The 21,236-nt window shown below is 42.5% G+C and overlaps 1 protein-coding gene across 5 annotated transcripts in view; it reads left to right on the top strand.

Annotated features, from left to right (window-relative positions):
* The window catches only part of PPP6R2 (protein phosphatase 6 regulatory subunit 2), a 95,208-nt gene that overhangs the window by 33,130 nt on the left and 40,842 nt on the right, over positions 1 to 21,236 (top strand). For all 5 annotated transcript variants that reach the window (XM_075273810.1, XM_075273808.1, XM_075273809.1 and 2 more), the window contains exons 6-11: positions 1,690 to 1,755; positions 4,071 to 4,183; positions 6,898 to 7,011; positions 7,578 to 7,707; positions 9,626 to 9,778; positions 17,823 to 18,020. In XM_075273810.1, the coding sequence (XP_075129911.1) occupies positions 1,690 to 1,755; positions 4,071 to 4,183; positions 6,898 to 7,011; positions 7,578 to 7,707; positions 9,626 to 9,778; positions 17,823 to 18,020 (774 nt within the window). The remainder of the gene's footprint in view (positions 1 to 1,689; positions 1,756 to 4,070; positions 4,184 to 6,897; positions 7,012 to 7,577; positions 7,708 to 9,625; positions 9,779 to 17,822; positions 18,021 to 21,236) is intronic.

Raw genomic sequence — 21,236 nt, 5'->3', positions numbered from 1 at the left:
CAAACTCCAGCCTGGCTTTTTTATGTCTCTGGGTAAGAAGTGGGGTCTTCCTGGGTATCCTACCATACAGTCCCTTTTCATTCAGACACCGACGGATAGTACGGGTTGACACTGTTGTACCCTCGGACTGCAGGGCAGCTTGAACTTGTTTGGATGTTAGTCGAGGTTCTTTATCCACCATCCGCACAATCTTGCGTTGAAATCTCTTGTCAATTTTTCTTTTCCGTCCACATCTAGGGAGGTTAGCCACAGGGCTTTAAACTTCTTGATGACACTGCGCACCGTAGACACAGGAACATTCAGGTCTTTGGAGATGGACTTGTAGCCTTGAGCTTCCTCACAATTTTTTTTCTGGAAGAAAATGAGTATTATCTGACAGTATTGCAGGGGTGCCTATACTTTTAGTCAACACTGTATATGCCATGTGGACTTATAATAATTGTTTCTTATTTATATTAAGTGTCTCCAGTAATACATTTTTTATAGGCCAAACATTTCCTGTGTGTGAAATACACTGCTCAAAAAAATAAAGGGAACACTCAAAAACACACTCTAGATCTGAATGAATGAAATATTCTCATTGAATACTTTGTTCTGTACAAAGTTGAATGTGATGACAACAAAATCACACAAAAATCATCAATGGAAATCTTATTTATTAACCAATGGAGGCCTGGATTTGGAGTTACCCCCAAAATTAAAGTGGAAAAACACACTACAGGCTGATCCAACTTTGATGTAATTTCCTTAAAACATTTCAAAATGAGGCTGAGTAGTGTGTGTGGCCTCCGCGTGCCTGTATGACCTCCCTGCAATGCCTGGGCATACTCCTTATGAGGTTGCAGTAGGTCTCCTGAGGGATCTCCTTCCCGACCTGGACTAAAGCATCTGCCAACTCATACCAACTCTGAGTATTTAGCATAGCATAAACCTAAGTTGTACTGTTCTCTAGCCATTATTTGGTCTTATAGGCTCTATTCACATCACATTTTTTTTTACATCTGTTCAGCACATCCATATAACCGGTGCTAAAAACAGATGAAAATGTCCATTCGTTTACATAAAAATTAATGTTACAAAAAAAAAAAGTTTCTGTTTTTTGAAGAACACAAAAACATAATATATCATACTTCTTTTTTTTATGTAGATTGTGAGCCCCATATAGGGATCACACAATGTACTTCTTTTTTTTTTCCTATCACTTTGTCTTTGTAGAGTGGGAGGAAATCCACACAAACACGGGGAGAACATACAAACTCCTTGCAGATGTTGCTCCTGGCGGGATTCGAACCCAGGACTCCAGCTCTGCAAGGCTGCAGTGCCAACCACTGAGCCACCATGTTGCCCCTATATATCATAATTTTTGTCTGTCCAAAAAATGGAAAGAAATAAATTCTTCTTCTTCCTTCTTTCTCCTCCTTCTTCCTCCTTCTTATTCCTTCTCCTTATTCCTTCTCCTTATTCCTTCTCCTTCCTGCTTCTTCTTCTCTATCCTCTTCAATATTGATTTATTAGTAAACAAATGAGCATTTTGTTTGCTTCTGTTATTTTGTATTTGCTAAACAAATGTCAAAAACATGATCTGAATGGAACTTAATCTTGTTTTTATGTCAGAAGAACCTTTCTCTTGGTTAGAGTCAATTTTCTTATACCACCCTGTAACATTATACATCTTGTTTTCCATTTCAGTGGCTAAATGAAGAGAGGCTCATTCAGAGGCTGATAGACCTTATCAATTGCAGTCAGGATGAAGATGTGAGTATTGATGTCATGAAGCAGCTATCAATCTGTTTAGGCAAAGAACTGTCACTTATGTGGAAAAATCCTGATTCATACTCTCAAACCATGTTTAATTGTATATCTTCCTGAGTTGTTCATTATTGATGTTTGTAGTCATGATCTTTATTTAATTTAACATTGAATGTTTAATTTATTTTTTAGTTCAACATTAATTTTTTTGATCTCTGTTCATATGTACATTTTACTCCTAACATGGTTAATTGCTTTTGTTATCGTTCCCTTATCTTTTAAGTATACCATTATAACTAGAGATGAGCGAACAGTGTTCTATTGAACTCATGTTTGATCGGATATCAGGCTGTTCGATGTGTTCGATTCAAATCGAACATCACGTGGCAAACTCCAAAAAAATTCGATTCCCCTCCCATCTTCCCTGACGCTTTTTTTGCACCAATAACAGCGCAGGGGAGGTGGGACAGGAACTACGACACTGGAGGCATTGAAAAAAATCGGAAAAAGTCATTGGCTGCCGAAATCAGGTGACCTCCATTTTAGACGAATAGTGGATTTCAAATCCGGGTCATATGAGAATGTGAACTTTGTGACTATGAGACAGGGATAGCTGTACAGGCAGGGATAGCTAGGGATAACCTTTATTTAGGTAGGAATGTTATTAAAAATAACTTTTTGGGGCTCTATAGGGTGTGTAATTGTGATTTTTGTGAGATAAACTTTTTCCCATAGGAATGCATTGGAAAGCGCTGATTGGCCAGAGTACGGAATTCGACCAATCAGCGCTGGCTCTGCTGGAGGAGGCGGAGTCTAAGATCGCTCCACACCAGTCTCCATTCAGGTCCGACCTTAGACTCCGCCTCCTCCGGCAGAGCCAGCGCTGATTGGCCGAAGGCTGGCCAATGCATTCCTATGGGAATGCAGAGACTTATTAGTGTTGAGCCAGTTCTGCTCAACTACACCGTGTGCCGGTCAGCCCATCAGATGTAGCAGAGCCGAGGGTGCACTAGATCCCTTATGCACACTCGGCTCTGCTACATCAGATGTAGCAGAGCCGAGGGTGCACTGGAACCCTTATGCACACTCGGCTCTGCTACATCAGATGTAGCAGAGCCGAGGGTGCACTGGAACCCTTATGCACACTCGGCTCTGCTACATCAGATGTAGCAGAGCCGAGGGTGCACTGGAACCCTTATGCACACTCTGCTCTGCTACATCTGCTACACAGTTTAAGTGTGCCCTAAAACTTCTTTATTTGGGGTGGTCTATCGTTCCCATTCTTTTGCTTGATTTTTGTTACTGCTGCCTTAATTTTCCTTTGACTAACTTTTTATTTTATTCCATTGAACATCATTCCTGCATTCAAATGTCATTGAACTTCATACATGTGCGTAAAAAAATAACTTCTGGGTCCCTGACTTGCTGCTTTGTCTTGTCTTTAAATGCAGTCTGTCAGCAGCAAAATCTGTATCAAACTAATGACAGTACCTTGCAGGGCTAATTCAACAATTTCCAAAGATGCCTTTCTTATTCTATATTGCAGCTCAATCTTTAGGAGAAATCTGTATTTTATTATTATTATGCAAATTAGCTGAATAGGGCTTTCTTAGGGGTGTTTCTTCTCCGGCTGGGCCTTGATTGATTGTCTGCTCTAGATAGTTACCCATAGCTGCCACCCAGCTCGCCCCTATTGTTGATTGATGTCTCGCACTTTCTCCCACTTTGCCTGCATCTACAGGCGTTTATCTAGAGCAGAGAGCAAAGCCCTTGTTAGGGGAAGAACTGTCCTAAAGACTTTTTAAGCTATTTTGCATATGATCAAAATCCTGATTTTCACGAAAATTGAGGTACCTTGCAGAATAAGAAAGGCATCTTTGGAAAGTGTAGAAGGCGCCCTACAAAGCACTGTCATTGATTTGATACTGATTTTCTGTCTGAAAAACTCCCCATAAGGCTACCATATGAGTAACTCTTATCCTCACCTACTGTCTTCACCTACCTTCCCTTGTAGATTGTAAGCTCTTGCAGGAAGTGTCCTCTTTCCTTCTTGTACCAGATAAGTCATCTAGTTAGTTTTATATTTAGTGTACTTGTCATTGAACTTGTACAGTATATGAAAACCCTTTGCACTATAGGTTATAGGTACTATAAATAAAAATAAGAGGAGTGGGCTACTTTTATCTTGTGTCAGTTGACAGTTCATCAGAATTACTACAGAGAGACCTGCATTCACTGAGCAAAATAGTGCAGCAAGCTCTTCTTTGCATGTTGGATTGTATTTTGTGGTGTGCTCACTTTTCTTACTTTTTATTTTTCAGAGGCAGTCTAATGCGTCCCAAACATTATGTGATCTTATTCGCTTGAGTAGAGATCAGTGCAGTCAAATGCAGGAAATACTGGAGACTGATCCTCTTTTGGTAACTCTTGAATCGTGAGTGCCAGACATTTCTTTTGTAATTCAACAGAATTTAGGTTTGTTCAAATGTTTTATTGGAATTACTATAACTCATGCCAGAAAACGGGTATCATATCAGAAATCTATGCTATGCCAGTCATTGACTAGTCTAAATTTGGGTTCAGGGACACTTACGCTGGGTTCACACTATCGCCCGGACTCCGTTCTGAGCTTTCCGTCTTCTGCATGCAGAAGACAGAAAGCTGTCAGACCGGGTCCGGCTGTGAGCGCCGGTGAGCGTTTTATGTTCTCCGCCGCGAAACCGTTTTTTTTAAACCGGTCACAGAATACTTCATGTCCAACTCTGTGTCCGGTTTAAAAAAAAAAACGTTTTTTCGCGGCGGAGAGCACAAAACGCTCACCGGCGCTCACGGCTGAACACCTTTCAAACCCATTCAAATGAATGAGTTTGAAAGATGACTGCAGGTTTCCGTCTCCTGCTCTGTTTTGTGCAGGAAACGGAAACCTGTATGAACGGAGATCGTGCACAGATGTGAACGAGCCCTATTTACATGCACAAGAATTATTAATAGACCAGAGTTTTCTGCCATAGGAAAGATTTAAAACTGGTATAACTCCAGTCTTTTTTTTCTATAACTGTAATTTTTATTGAAGAGTGTTTCACAAAAAAGTTATATAAGGAACAAAACAAAAACAACAAAGAGAGGAAGGCAAGCTGCCAAATCCCCAAAAAAGCAAAAGCCAAACCAGACAACAAGACAGAAAAAGGACGAGGGGAGAAGATAATCAGAAAAGACAAGGAAAAAACAAAGGGGGAGGAGGAGAAAAAGAGGGAAATCAAGGATCAGAGACCCTGTAAAATACAATATGTGCCCTAGAGGGTTCAGATAGAGCAGAAGGCGTCCAGAATATTATTGAGACTAGCAGACAGAAATTCAAAGCTTCTCAAGTACCTTCATTTGAGCCAGAAGCACAAGACCGGAAGGAGGATTCACACTCTTCCAGTTTCTAGCAATGAGGACCTTTGCTGCAGTACAGGAAGAGCCTGGATGCCTTACTATCTAGGTATCTAGGAGGGAGGTTCAGGAGATAAACAAGGGGGACCCCTTGCAGAAAAAGGGCATCTGTAAGAGTTTTAACCTCCCTCCAGAAGATCAGGATGAGTGGACATGTCTAGAAAATATGCTACAGTGTACCGTCTGCAGTACCGCAGTGCCAGCACTCCGAGGAATTGCCAGGTTCAATGCATGAAGGAGGGCGGGGTGTGATACCAGTGCATCAACAGTTTATACTGAGCCTCACTGAAGGTCACACGTTGGGAGGACTTCTGAGCCCTAAACCACACATTCTACCACTGTCCTGGGGAAATAGGTTTACCCACTGCCTCCTCCCATCTGGACATATAGCGGTGACTAACAGGGAAGTCGGTTGCCTGACAGGCAAAAAGCTGGTAGATTGAAGAGATGAGACCCTTGGTGCACGTGCCCGCACGGCAGATCTTCTCGAAAGCCGTAGGGAGTGACACATTAGAGGACCCATGGAGTGACACATTAGAGGACCCATGGAGGGAGCGGACAAAATGGACCACCTGGGAGTAGTGAAGCCACTCAGTGGTCGTGAGATTCAAGTTAGCCATAAGATAGGCAAAGGGCCTGAACTCCAATGACGCCGAGTCAACCATATCAGCAATCCGGTAGAGGCCCACCGCAGTCACACCTTAACCATAGCCGAAGACAGACTATCTGGGAGGAGAGGGTTATATAATATAGATACCATCGAGAATTTAGGTGACATCAGGGAAAACCTAACACTGCAGGCAGACCAAATAGACCTAGTGAAGCGGATGGAGCCAAGTAGGTAGGGGGAAGAGGGGCAGGAGGGGAGCCAACACACAAATCCAGCCAGTGTGTTTCAATCTCATAGCAGCCCAAAATGGTATGCAGTGCAGATGGGTTGCCCAATAATAGTGCAATAGATGCATGACAGCCTGGCTCCCCGCCAGCATGACAGAACAGAAAATATAATGTCGCTTGGCTTGCCATATAAACTGAAAGATGGCCTTCTGTAAATTTCTTAAGTCTACCCGGGGGACTGCAACTGGGAGTGTCTCAAATAATATAAAAGCTTCGGAAGGAGAGTCATCTTGACCGCGGCAATTCTCCCCAGAAGAGAAATAGGCAAAGGCTGCCATCTGTCCAAGAGGGCTCGCAATTCGCAAAACAGCTGGGGGTAGTTAGCAGAGTACAGGGTCGCATCTAAAGGGGATATCTGGATCCCTAGGTAGTGGATGGAGGATGTCTGCCAGTGGAAGTCATAATTTCTGTGGAGGAGAACAAGGAGTTCTTGTGGGATATTAAAAGGGAAACTCCAGTCTTAATAAATCCCATCACTGTGTGGTACTGCCTTCAGGCCACACACAGAAGTCTAAAGAGAGGGGGAAGCAGGAGACTGTTTATTGATTTATTACCTTATTCTCTACAGAGGTGTTATCTTGAAGAAACAACAGGGTCACTCAGACTTTAGTGTAGAAAATATCTAAGCTTTATAAATGGAGAAGGACTCATATTTCATTAATAAGATATATTACAAGTTTCTTATATGAAAATTTGTTTTATAAATGGAAGTGTGCTTTAAGTATGCTTTACCTGTTATGCTTTTTTTGTGTTTAGTTAGGAAAATTATTTGTTTCATGTGCAACTATTTACAATGTTTTTATTTTGTATCTGTAGACAACAGTGTGTAGAGCAACTTCTACACAACATGTTTAATGGAGAGCCAACTGAGAGCTGTGTTGTGTGTGGAACCCAAATTTTGCTGACATTACTGGAAACCAGAAGACCAAGGTTTGTCAATCTATACATAGATTGCAATAAAATAAGCGTTGGTTGACAATGTAGTGTACATTCTGTTGAAACCAAAGACCCAGCGATATATTGTGCATCAGTCATCAAGCAAAATGTCATTTGGTGCTATTTTTTCCTGTTTATTTTTTAACTACTTGGTCTGTATATGTTTATCTGAAGTTTTGATCTCCTAGTGGAGATCCACTTTAGTATGGAGTCTACAGAGTAGTATATTATTATTAATAATAATAATAATAATAATAATAATAATATTTATATTGCACCATTAATTCCATGGTGCTGTGCATTTGAGGGTTTACATACCGTACACAAAATATACAAGACAAATACAATACCAACAGTGATCAGCTGGTACAGTTAAATGAAAGGCCCTGTCCGCAAGGGCTTTCAGTCTACGGGGTGCATTCTGGCAAAACATGCAAGATTGCTCTCCTTCATCTTCAATTATCTAAAACATTGCTTCTCCTTTAGTTCTATTCCTTGGTCAGTCAGTCCCTTGATTGTTTACTATTGCAGTGTATCTCAGTATTTTTTTCTGTCTCTAGTGTGGATCCTCTTTTGGATTCACTTCCTCAGGGATATGAGAGGCCAGGTTCTGTGGTCAGTAGCAGCGTCCTTCAAGGCATAGAATCACGTCTGAAGGATTTTCACCATCTGCTTGAGCACCCACCTAAGGTAAGCCCTATAAAATACTCAGATCTGATTAGCTTTGAACTAACAGTAAGGGTATTTTCACACAGAGTTGCTCTGACTTTGTACTTGAAATCTGTGGTACAGGGATAAAAAGCAAAAGTTCTTTCTTGGCACTGCTTTTATCATAAATCTTGAAAAAAAAAGTTCAAAACCTGGATGTACTTTAAAATCTGGAATAAATAATTAGATATAAAATATATAACGTGCCCAAAATAATAATTGCAAAGGGAAAATAGGTGAGTATACTATAAACGTTTTAAAATAATGATCTTTATTGAAACAATTAAAAATACTATAAGGGGGCGTTCACACTACCGTCAGTGTCCGACAGGTAGTGTCCGCTGCTAATGTCCTTTCAAAATCTTGCACGGACATTGGCAACGAACACTAGCTCTGTCCGTGACATTTTTCATTCATTTAAATGGCGATCGGGTGCGTTGTTTTACACTATATGCCTGTTCTTAACTGTCCGTTCGTAAAGATGTCCGACTTTTCAAGCAGACAAAAAAACCCGACATGTAGGTTTTTTCTGTCCGCTTGAAAAGTCGGACATCTTTAGGAACGGACACTTAAGGACAGGCACGGAGTGTAAAACAACGCACCTGATGTCCATTTAAAAGAATGAAAAATGTCACTGACACAGCTAGTGTCCGCTGCTAATGTCCGCACAAGATTTTGAACGGACATTAGTAGCGGACACTACCTGTCGTACACTGACGGTAGTGTGAACGCTCCCTAAGACACTAATAGACCAAGTGTCAGACAATGTAAAACAGTTGGAATGTGTGGAACCAACTGACAATTTCCCAAAAACAGAGTGAGAGTGTATTATATTAATCTACATCACTCATTATGGGATCATTACTAGCAAGCCCTGGGGAGTTTGCCGTGTTGCCCCATGAAGTACGGCAGCAGCATTAAACAATCACACCCCCTTTATGGCTGATGGTAAATTGCCTACTGATAAAGGCTAGAATAGAAGGGGGTGTGATGGTTTAATGCCGCTGCCGTACTTCATAGGGAAACGTGGCGAACTCCCCAGGGCTTGCTAGATTCCAGAATGAGTGATATAGATTAATAGAATACACACTCACTCTGTTTTTGGGAAATTGTTAGTTGGTCGGTCGGTTAATTCCCGCAATCAGTAGTATGATACAGAAGAGATCTAGTGACTGTGGAGGCCATTCAGGCTTTTGACGGCTACAATTTTTAGGATTACCTAAATGCTCTCTACCTGTTGACTGTATATTCGACTAGGCAATGGCTAATTAACTCTTCAAGGACATGCCTGTATATCCTGTTAAAATAAGAGTGGGCAACCAGCTGTTAATAACCAAGAGATAAGAGCTTTGTATATACAGCTATGAGAGCTGCTATATTGGGGGTGTCATTTTAAAATAACCCTCCAAAAGTCTATTATAACAATACAATTACAATATTGTAAACCAATTGTTCACTAAAACAGAGACATCAGGAGAGTGGACAGGTACGCTTTAACACACAATTATTCAATTATTCACACAATTTGTCAGTTATTCAGAAATTCCAGTAGAACTGGCCACCTAATACAGAAATAAAAGAAAAGAGATAATAGAATTGTTCTTTTATAAGGAATACAATTATTTATTAGAAAATATGTTAGGAGTGATGACAGGTGCTCTTTAACTACCTGTCCCTGGTTGCCAAGACATTTAAAAATACATGTTTTAGGTAGACCCCGACCTACAGTGTGGCTTGGACTGTTAATAAAGGACAATTTCCCTAGCTGCAGTCTGGCTACTGTGTATTTTAATACTGAATAAAATGTACTGTTTTAATTTCATATTACTATTATACTGTCATTTAGTATGAGTTTAAAAAAAAAAATTTTTTTTGATTAAATGTTTTTATTTTAATGCAGAAAGAATCCATCTTGACCACCATTGGTATTTTGGAAGAACCTTTAGGAAATGCTCGTCTTCACACTACTCGCCTCATTGCTGCTTTGCTTCAAGCCAATACGTGTAGTATTAACCAGGAGCTCTGCAAGCTCCGTACCATGGATTTGTTACTTGTAAGTTCTTCTGAGAATAATTGCGTATAATGTTATGTACTGTCAGGGTGAAAATATACTTGCCTTGAACAGAGCTAAACAAAATGGACTTGTAATTTTTTCTTTTTAAATACACTTTGGTATACAGTGTGTGTCCTTTCCATATATACAGTCATGGCCAAAAGTTTTGAGAATGACACAAATCTTATATTTTCACATGATCTGCTGCCCTCTGGTTTTTATGTGTGTTTGTCAGATGTTTTTAGCACATATAGAAATATAATTGCAATCATATTATGAGTAACAAAAGCTTATATTGACAGTTAGAATGAGTTAATGCAGCAAGTCAATATTTGCAGTGTTGACCCTTCTTCTTCAGGACCTCTGCAATTCTCCCTGGCATGCTCTCAATCAACTTCTGGACCAAATCCTGACTGATGGCAGTCCATTCTTGCACAATCAATACTTGCATTTTGTCAGAATTTGTAGGTTTTTGTTTGTCCACCCGTCTCTTGATGATTGACCACAAGTTCTCAATGGGATTAAGATCTGGGGAGTTTCCAAGCCATGGACCCCAAATCTCTATGTTTTGTTCCCTGAGCCATTTAGTTATCACCTTTGCTTTATGGCAAGGTGCTCCATCATGCTGGAAAAGGCATTGTTGATCGCCAAACTGCTCTTGGACGGTTGGGAGAAGTTGATCTTGGAAGACATTCTGGTACCATTCTTTATTCATGGCTGTGTTTTTAGGAAAGACTGTGAGAGAGCCGATTCCCTTGGCTGAGAAGCAACCCCACACATGAATGGTTTCAGGATGCTTTACAGTTGGCATGAGACAAGACTGGTGGTAGCGCTCACCTCGTCTCCTCCGAATAAGCTGTTTTCCAGATGTCCCAAACAATCAAAAAGGGGATTCATCAGAGAAAAAGACTTTACCCCAGTCCTCAGCAGTCCACTCCCTGTACCTTTTGCAGAATATCAGTCTGTCCCTGATGTTTTTTCTGGAGAGAAGTGGCTTCTTTGCTGCCCTCCTTGAGACCAGGCCTTGCTCCAAGAGTCTCCGCCTCACAGTGCGTGCAGATGCACTCACACCTGCCTGCTGCCATTCCTGAGCTCTGCACTGCTGGTAGCCCGATCCTGCAGCTGAAACACTTGTAAGAGACGGTCCTGGCGCTTGCTGGTCTTTCTTGGACGGCCCGAAGCCTTTCTGCCAACAATGAAACCTCTCTCCTTGAAGTTCTTGATGATGCAATAGATTGTTGACTGAGGTGCAATCTTTCTAGCTGCGATACTCTTCCCTGTTAGGCCATTTTTGTGCAGTGCAATGATGACTGCACGTGTTTCTTTAGAGATAACCATGGTTAACAGAAGAGAAACAATGATGCCAAGCACCAGCCTCCTTTTAAAGTGTCCAGTGGTGTCATTCTTACTTAATCATGACAGATTGCTCTCCAGCCCTGTCCTCATCAACACCCACACCTGTGTTAATGGAGCAATCACTGAAACGATGTTAGCTGGTCCTTTTAAGGCAGGGCTGCAATGATGTTGAAATGTGTTTTGGGGGATAAAGTTCATTTTCTAGGCAAATATTGACTTTGCAAGTAATTGCTGTTAAGCTGATCACTCTTTATAACATTCTGGAGTATTTGCAAATTGCCATTAGAACAACTGAAGCAGTAGACTTTGTAAAAATTAATATTTGTATAATTCTCAAAACTTTTGGCCATGACTGTATATGTCCTGTATATTCTGAAAGAATGTAACAATGACAAATTATCCAGGGGGCATGTGCTTGTTCATATGTCTAAAGGGCTATTCATGTACAGTGTTGGCCAAAAGTATTGGCACCCCTGCAATTCTGTCAGATAATACTCATTTTCTTCCAGAAAATGATTGCAATCACAGATTCTTTGGTATTATTATCTTCATTTAATTTGTTTTCAATGGAAAACCACAAAAAGAATTGTCAAAATGCCAAATTGGATATAATTCCACACCAAACATAAAAAAGGGGGTGGACAAAAGTATTGGCAGTTTGAAAAATCATGTGATGCTTCTCTAATTTGTGTAATTAACAGCACCTGTTACTTACCTGAGGCACCTAACAGGCGGTGGCAATAACTAAATCACACTTGCAGCCAGTTGAAATGGATTAAAGTTGACTCAACCTCTGTCCTGTGTCCTTGTGTATACCACATTGAGCATAGAGAAAAGAAAGAAGACCAAAGAACTGAGGAGTTGAGAAGCAAAATTGTGAGGAAGTATGAACAATCTCAAGGCTACAGGGTCCATCTCTAAAGACCTGAATGTTCCTGTGTCTACCGTGCGCAGTGTCATCAAGAAGTTTAAAGCCCATGGCACTGTGGCTAACCTCCCTAGATGTGGACGGAAAAGAAAAATTGACGAGAGATTTTAATGCAAGATTGTGCGGATGGTGGATAAAGAACCTCGACTAACATCCAAACAAGTTCAAGCTGCCCTGCAGTCCAAGGGTACAACAGTGTCAACCCGTACTATCCGTCGGCGTCTGAATGAAAAGAGACTGTATGGTAGGATACCCAGGAAGACCCCACTTCTTACCCAGAGACATAAAAAAGCCAGGCTGGAGTTTGCCAAAACTTACCTGAGAAAGCCAAAAACGTTTTGGAAGAATTGTCTCTGGTCAGATGAGGCAAAAGTAGAGCTTTTTGGGAAAAGGCATCAACATAGAGTTTACAGGGAAAAAAAAGAGGCCTTCAAAGAAAATAACACGGTCCCTACAGTCAAACATGGCGGAGGTTCCCTGATGTTTTGGGGTTGCTTTGCTGCCTCTGGCACTGGACTGCTTGACCGTGTGCATGGCATTATGAAGTCTGAAGACTACCAACAAATTTTGCAGCATAATGTAGGGCCCAGTGTGAGAAAGCTGGGTCTCCCTCAGAGGTCATGGGTCTTCCAGTAGGACAATGACCCACACTTCAAAAAGCACTAGAAAATGGTTTGAGAGAAAGCACTGGAGACTTGTAAAGTGGCCAACAATGAGTCCAGACCTGAATCCCATAGAACACCTGTGGAGAGATCTCAAAATGGCAGTTTGGAGAAGGCACCCTTCAAATCTCAGGGACCTGGAGCAGTTTGCCAAAGAAGAATGGTCTAAAATTCCAGCAGAGCATTGAAGCGGTTGTTCGCAGTTATTTTGTCTAAAGGTTGTGCTACCAAGTATTAGGCTGAGGGTGCCAATACTTTTGTCCAGCCCATTTTTGGAGTTTTGTATAAAATGATCAATGATTTGACTTTTTTTAAAATTCTTTTTTGTGTTTTTTCATTGCAAGCAAAATAAACGAAGATATTAATACCAAAGAGTTTGTGCTTGCAATCATTTTATGGAAGAAAATGAGTATTATCTGACAGAATTGCAGGGGTGCCAATACTTTTGACCAACACTAACTATATTCCATCCATGAAACGGCCTGTATGGGGACAAACGCTGAATAAATGAAACTCACTGAATCTTAGGAGATTATGGTGCAGTGAGGTCCTAAACAGCTGGATTTTTACAGTACTGACTTTACAACTTTATGTCAACAGAAATGCTTGAAGGTACTCCAACCGGAATAGGGGAGGTCAGGGTTAGAGGCCTACATTTGTGCAAAGAAAGAGACGGGTACGGTCCCAGAGACATGGCCTAGACGCACTTCGTCTCAGTTAACCCAGCGCAAAAAACGATGGGATGAGCAACTATTTTGGGTCACAGAATCTCAAAGGGATAGGCAGTGTGTGGAGAGAATCATGCATCCAAGAGGTTTCAGATGAAGTGGACTGTGATCCACATCAAGGAAGGGAGATGTACGGAGAGCAGGTCTGCTTCAATGGACAACCATTGTTTGTCCAGACACCTGTATCGGCAGTGAGTAAATGCAGGAGGACCGCAGACTGGTAGTATAGGTAGGGGTCTGGGAGGCCTGCCTCCCTTCATAGTTATGATACGTTAGAGTATGGAACTTCAGGTAACTATATAGCGGTACTGATCTAGGCCACTTGGGACCAGCAAAGGTTATAATAGCTGATTAGAATGTAATCAAGATGACCATAGGAACCGTGAGCAGGGGAATAGTAATTGTGAGGGAGAGGAGGAGGCATGAGGGGTGGTGCAGAGTCCACAACCGGGATGAGTACAAAGTTAAAGCCGCCTCCTAGAACCACAACACCCTCGCTAAACTTAGACAATTTACTTAGTAGGGTCTTACATTAGGTCATCTTCTGAGGGTTGGGGAGGTAGGTGTCTTCCACTACCACTGTGCCACTTCAGAAAAACAAATCTTCCCTCAGCTTCAAGCATTGTGTCCAGCACCTCGTACTGAAGAGATCTGTGCAGAGCAATAGAGGCTCCTTTAGACTTCTCAGTTGGGTTGATGCTGTGGATCCTGGACTGGTATTGTCTATTACGGATGTCCAGAACATAATTCTTTCTGAAGTAGGTCTCCTACAAAATCAATATATGTAAGCGATTTTTATGCAATTGATAGAGGATCTGATTCCTCCTATGAAGGACATATAGGCCCCTATATATTTCACAAATGCAAAAGAAAAAAGTCTCGATCTCACCATATGAGTAAGCTCCAGGATAACCCTCCGGGTGCACGGCCTTTAACCTCCGGACTGAATGAGGCAACTCCACAGCTGAATCTTTAACCAAAAATAGTAGGTCCGCACTCCTCGGGTTCCATAAAATATAACTTTTAATAAACCATTAAAAACTCACACAACATAGAACACTTTGTGAAAAAAGTAGGAAAAAGACACATAGTGTTTAAAACCGCCGACGCGTTTCGAAGCTTAACAGCTCCTTAGTCATGGCCATGACTAAGGAGCTGTTAAGCTTCGAAACGCGTCGGCGGTTTTAAACACTATGTGTCTTTTTCCTACTTTTTTCACAAAGTGTTCTATGTTGTGTGAGTTTTTAATGGTTTATTAAAAGTTATATTTTATGGAACCCGAGGAGTGCGGACCTACTATTTTTGGTTAAAGATTCACATATAGGCCCCGTTCACGTGGGGCAAGAGAGGGCGGATTTTGGCACGGAATCCACGCCATAATTCACCCCTTCACAATTTTTGGTCTATGTAGAAACGAGCTGCCCTTTCTTCAGGCGGATTCCGCGGCTGACTCAGCCGTGGTGTCTGCCTCGCGACAGCACCCTCCAGACTAGGCCCATTAATTTGGACCTAATACGGAGTGGAAAGCCGCGACGGGATGCCATGCACTGCAACGGCAGCCACAACAGAATATGCACACGCATATTTACGTGTGAACTTAGCCTAAGGAACTTAGTGTTGAGTGAGCAAAAAGTTACCGAAGCCGTATCCAGGAAGAACAGGTAGGGAAGGGAAGAAACAAAGGAGATCAGATGCAGAGGAGAGATACTAACTACAGTTGACAAGGACAAAGAGAGGTAGGAAAGAGAGGGGGGAGACAGGAAAAGCTCTAAGTGGGGTAGGAAGAGATCCTCTCCCAAGAAAAGGTGGGGATAGGCTAATAAGCTAAAAGTTCACACTACACAGTAGTGCAAAAAAGCCCAAGCGAGAAATGAGGTCACAAATGACTGAGCCGGCAGGTTAGGTCAGTATTTACACTGAGGGGATGACAAGGGCAGCAGAAAAAGTTGAAACATTGCTAAAATGGGTGAAAGAATTGAGCCTCCCCTTTTTGTGCACCTGTGGCCGAAAAGGAAAGCCTCAGGTGTAAGGGATGTGGTTACAGATCAGGATATCCAGGAGAGGCTCAAGAGCACATCTTTTAACCACTGTAAGATGAGGCAGGTCAGGTATAAATGACAGCTGATGATCCTGGAAGAGCACTTGCCCAAGTCACAGGCCCTCCACATAATGGCCTCTTTTTGTTGGTAGCAGTGAACTCTGCTGATTCCGTTCCACGGGTTATCAGGGTCAGGTGCACGTGGGCCCAAGGAAAGGTGGGCACAATCAAGTTCTAGGGGTGAGTCTGGAGGGGTCTCTAGGAGGTAGTTGAAGACAGAGTGTAAAGTCGTCTCAAGCTGTTGAGGTTCAAATGGATTCGCAGAGGTCCCGGACACATATGTTGTTGCATATTTTGCGGTTCTTCAAGTCATCTATGGTGTCAGCCAGATATTGAAGTTGGAAGGAGTGAGTTTGCAAATCAAGCAACCTGAGCAGATTTTCTGTCAGAGAAGGTGGTAGAGGAAGCCTCAATGGTTTTTACCCTGTTGTCTAGATGTCAAACAGTAGTACGGATGGTAGACAGTTCTGTTTTATAAGGCTGCTCCAAATGGGCAACGTACGACTCCATGTCTGCTTTTGTGAGAACTGTATTAAATTGGGCACTGAGGCAGTGAAGTTTTCCCAGTGTGTTGGCAAGAGAAATGCCGGGAGGGTCAGACAGGCAAGGTTCTTTGCATAGACCAGTTATCAAATGCTCATGGCGGATCAGGATCAGCATAGGGAGTGTACTGCCAGGTGACGTTACCCCATTTTCCTGAGGAAAGGCATTGCTAGTGCTGAAGCTGGTCCTCCTGGGCAGCCATGTTGGTACAGGGCTGTTATGGAGACCTTGGAGAAAGATGCTCGGGGGAAGGGGGTGGTATTGTGTGAGCCAGAGGGGTGCTGGGTCTTCTGGGAGCACCAGCAGCCGGGTCAGCATGAGAGGCAGTCAGTTATGGCCAATCAGTCTCAGATAGCGCCTCTGAGTCGGGAGAGGGCAGGACAGCACCAGAAGTCCGGTATCAGTATTCCCTCATGTTCACCTGGAACTTCAAGCCTGGTATGGTCAGGTCAAGGTCCACCGGACAGAGGAAGCTCTGGCAGCAGGTCATTCCTGCTGAGAGCGCGGCATCTAAGGCCTCGCTGCAGGAGAAAATGGAGCATGGGAGGCTTCAACCGATCAGCTTGCACATTGTTAATTGGAACTCATTACGGGCACAGATTCTTTCAATGCCTGTTCCTCAACACAGTTTTTTAGTAGATGGCACAGAATGAACAATCACAATTCTTATGCCTTTTGGTAATATTTAGAGAGCTTGTTTTGGCTGGATTCACACAGTGCTTTTCTTAATTGCAGTAATGAGCAGCACATTTATACTATACTTTAGCATGCTGGTAAACAAGAGGTCTTCAATTTCATAGCCATTAGTTTACTAGTGAACTGCATAGTAACCTGTTTTAGATATTGCTGCAGTTAGAGCATGCAATAATGATTAAAAAATAGCACCGTGTGTTAAATCAGATAAAATGTTCTATACTGTTTGCAACCTCAATTTCCTTAAAGGGGTTGTCCGAGATAATATAAAAACCCTACACTAATCTAAACACCCTCTCCCCTCCTACTTTCTAAATTACATTATTAATCAAAAATACCTATTTACCATATCCATTTTTTGACTATCCGGTGACGATCCGCTTCCCCATTTCTGGAAGTGGATTGTCACTACTACTCCTACCTCATCCACACCAGCATATTTACCCATCTTCTTCCTATCTAGGCTTCCTTCCCCGGGGAACGGTTCCTCCTCCTTCGATGATGTCAGCATTCGCAATAGAGCCAGTACTCTGGCTTAGCGCTGAAGCCAACAATACATCTCTATTGCGCAAGCTGGGAGTCTGCGCAATAGAGATGTATTGAAGACTATGGTACAGTGCTGCACGTTCTCCGCAGAAGGAAGACAGGTAAAGTTTAATAGGGTGGGTGGTGCAGTTGGGCTGATTGAGTTAGGAAAGGCTAGCACTGGGAGGAATAGCTTCGGAGATAGGGAGGGGGTGTTGGGGGGGGGGGGGGAGTGGAGTTGGTGTGAGAGCTTACAACTACCAGAACGCATTGCAGCAGGAAGCTACACACCATGAAAACAAATGAAGAAGATTCTAGGCCTTCCCAGAGAAACCCAGAAATCACTCAAAACACTGCTAAAATTATATGGGTGCACTTATTAACCCATTAACATTAATAACACAGACCTTTTTACTTTTTATTTAAAAATGGTTTCCCCCGGAAAACCCCTTTAAGAACTCACAAAAAATGTGTGTATAGTTCTTGAATTTCTCTTTCCATGTTTTTGCAGGACTTATTTTTTAGGTACACTTGGAATAATTTTCTACACATCCAGGTGGAGATGTGCATAGCAGCAATCCTAACTCACTCTTTGAAAAATGGAAAAAGTTATGGAGCTATGGAGGAGAAAAACTTGGAGGCACCAAATGGGAACACTGAAAATTCTGACAGTTGCAAACCTGAACAAGAGAATCTTATGATTACACATGTAAGCCAGAATACTAATCCTAAAACACTGTCTGTATGATAGAGATTATTACTTTCTTAAAGGGAGTCTGTCAGTAGGAAAATCAGTATAAAATTAATGATCCCGTTCAACTTTTTTTTTACACTTTCCAAAGATACCTTACTAAATCTATCATGCAGCTTCGTTTTCATGAAAATTAGTTTTTTATTCTTATGCATAATAACGGAAAAGGGCTTTAGGGGTGTATCTTCTCCTGCCAGGGCTGGCTATGTAAAACAGAGCATGAATCCACACACCTTAAGCACCTTTATAGCTAATTTGCATAAGAAAAAAAACACTGATTTTCATGAATATGAAGTTGCATGGAACCATTGACAAGGAATCTTTGGAAAGTGTGGAATCAGCTCTACAAGGTCTTGTCGTTAGTCTGGTATTGATTTTTTTGCTGATAATGAATTACTTCAAGAGGACCTTTCACTGCCTCCACCAATTCAAGTTTTTAGTATCTGTTAATAGGTACTGCTCCACTGATTCCAGCACAGTTGGAATTTTCTCTCTAGACCCCACCTTTTCCAAACAGCAAACGCAGATAGTTTTGGTGCCTGATGTGTTATTTAAACTGTGTAATGTTAGGAGGGCAGTGTTAGGCAGAGGGTGTGATTCAGAGCTCCAATCAGAGATAGCCAATGTTAGACCTCAGAATCACACTCCTTGCCTGCTTCTGCCTGACACCGCTCTCAGAGGGATTCCATCCTCCCTCTCTCTTCACAGGTTATTCCCTGCAGCCAATCTCCTGGCCAGTGATCCTTGTTCAGGACCTGCATTCCATAGCAGGGCCCTCCTCCAGATCTACTTCTAGAACTGGGGGCCATCTTTCAGTCTCCTGACTGGCAGCTCCTCCATGGTCACCTACTTAAACTTTCTGCTGTAGTTAGCTCAGGAACACCTTCTGGACGCCTCGCGCTCTCTTCGGTGGGTAGGGCGTCTCGTTCTAGCTATTTCGGTATTCCACCTTCCAGATGTTGGACCATAGGGTGGCAGCCACCCTAGGCTGAGGTAGTTTCGACCTGGGAGTGTGGTCGCTTCGGCCCACCACTGACGCCGCTCTTGTGATTTCCTGATCGGACTTCTGCTTTCTTTGCCTGTTCCCTCCTCTTTTTCCTCGGACTTTATGAAGCTCAGGACCAAGGTAGTTTCACCATCTTGGTGTCTCTGGACTGGCCCACCAGGCCTGGTTCGCATATCTCATGTTCCTGCCGGCAGTCGCCCACGGCCTCTTCCTTTCTCTGCCGATTAACCTTCTGACTCAAGGACCGCTGTTACACTCCTCCTTGCCTCAGCTACTTTTCTCAGTGGGGCTGTTTAAGCCGAGGTTTTAACATGGCATGGCTTCTGATCCTGTTGGCCAGTCTGTGCACTGGGCCCGTAATCCACAGACAGCCATGGTCTACCATTGCATGTGGCAGTCTTTAGCCTGCTGGTGTGAGAGTGCCGATTGACGCTCGTTACAGTCACAGCACAATAATCAGACATCTGCCTGGTAATCAGTTGTACACCTGTGTGCTCATCACATGACCATGGTCAGAGTTTTATCCTCTAGAGGTAACAGAATGAATGACAGCAAGCCAAAATCTAGAAAACTGTGAGGAATTGATACAGAAAGTATATTGGAAAATTATATATCTTTTTATTGTACATTTGTTTGTCAATATTGGTCTGAAAGTGGCCAACCCCTTTAAGATCAGAAAAACTATTGGTAATGGTTTGTTTAAAAACCCATTAATTTCAATGGATTTTTAAAACTATCTGCAGGTGTACATTTTGAGCCTTTCCGCCGTGTATCCACTCTTTTGAAGGAAGACCAAAGTCAGACTTGCTGGACTTTGTGTCCATACAAAAACCAAAGATACACAATAAACCGCCTCAAAAGGTTTTTTTTTTTTGGTTTTTTTTTTTGTTTTTTTTAACATTGAGGTCTATTGAAGGCTGAATGCAAACTGATTATGACGGATAGTCATCTGTTTCCGTTTTGTAATCCATTTTCCCTCTGCGCATGCTCAGAATGAAGAAGGAAAAAGGAAATAAAAAGCAGATTGGTCAAAAATGGACAAAAACTGACCACAAACTGACATCCATTGACTATCCATCTAAAAAGACAGATTCGGGTATCCACTATGTAATCATTTGGAATCCTTTTTGTACTCAATCAGTTTTTATTTTTAAACGGTTTGCAAATTTGTCTTAAAATCTATTTCTCTACTGGTTCTTGCCACTAAAAAAAATACGTTGGAAATGTTCTAGTCTGACCTAAAAATGGAAAGGCCATAAAAACCTGATCGCTTGGGCAGGGGGGAGCCAGCAGTTTACCCTACACTGATTGGCTGCACAGAGCCACTCCCAGGAGCAGAAAGCTCTGTCCCCTGTATTGTACTCATTGACTGTGACCCTCTCCCACAGTCAGGTCACCATGTCCTAATTACTTTCCAGTTTGTTACCCTTTCAGGACCTGTGATGACATCATCCTCTCAGAGGATGGTCCTGTAAGGTATATTTAAAGAGGACCTTTCACCATTTTGCCCACAGGCAGTTCTATATACTGCCGGAAAGCTGACAGTGCGCTGAGTTCAGCGCACTGTCGGCTTTCCCGATCTGTGCCCGGTGTGAAGAGCTTACGGTCCGGTACCGTAGCTCTTCTATGGTCAGAAGGGCGTTTCTGACAGTCAGTCATAGACATCCTTCTTCACAGCACAGCCAATCGTGCTGTGCTGTGAGAGCCGGGAGGAACTCTCTGCTCGCAGTACTTGTCCATAGACGAGCATTATCAGGGAGGGAGGGGGGAGTTCCTCCCGGCTCTCACAGCACAGCGCGATTAGCTGTGCTGTGAAGAAGGACGTCTCTGACTGACTGTCAGAAACGCCCTTCTGACCATAGAAGAGCTACGGTACCGGACCGTAAGCTCTTCACACCGGGCACAGATCGGGAAAGCCGACAGTGCGCTGAGCTCAGCGCACTGTCAGCTTTCCGGCAGTATATAGAACTGCCTGTGGGCAAAATGGTGAAAGGTCCTCTTTAATAATACATAGCTGACAGCATTGGCTTCAACAGATTTTGAAACTGCTTTGATGAGTATCTTGTATTAGTAATAAATGCCATAGTGTTACATTAAGCTGCACCAAGCAAACCATTATGTGATTCGTCATCTCTGTAAAGTAAAAAATAACACCCAAAAACATTTAT

The sequence above is a fragment of the Leptodactylus fuscus genome, chromosome 5 (assembly GCF_031893055.1).
Source record: "Leptodactylus fuscus isolate aLepFus1 chromosome 5, aLepFus1.hap2, whole genome shotgun sequence".
Classification (NCBI taxonomy): Eukaryota; Metazoa; Chordata; class Amphibia; order Anura; family Leptodactylidae; genus Leptodactylus; species Leptodactylus fuscus.
The sequence above is the reverse complement of the archived record's forward strand: the minus strand, read 5'-3'. Positions and strand labels throughout refer to the sequence as shown.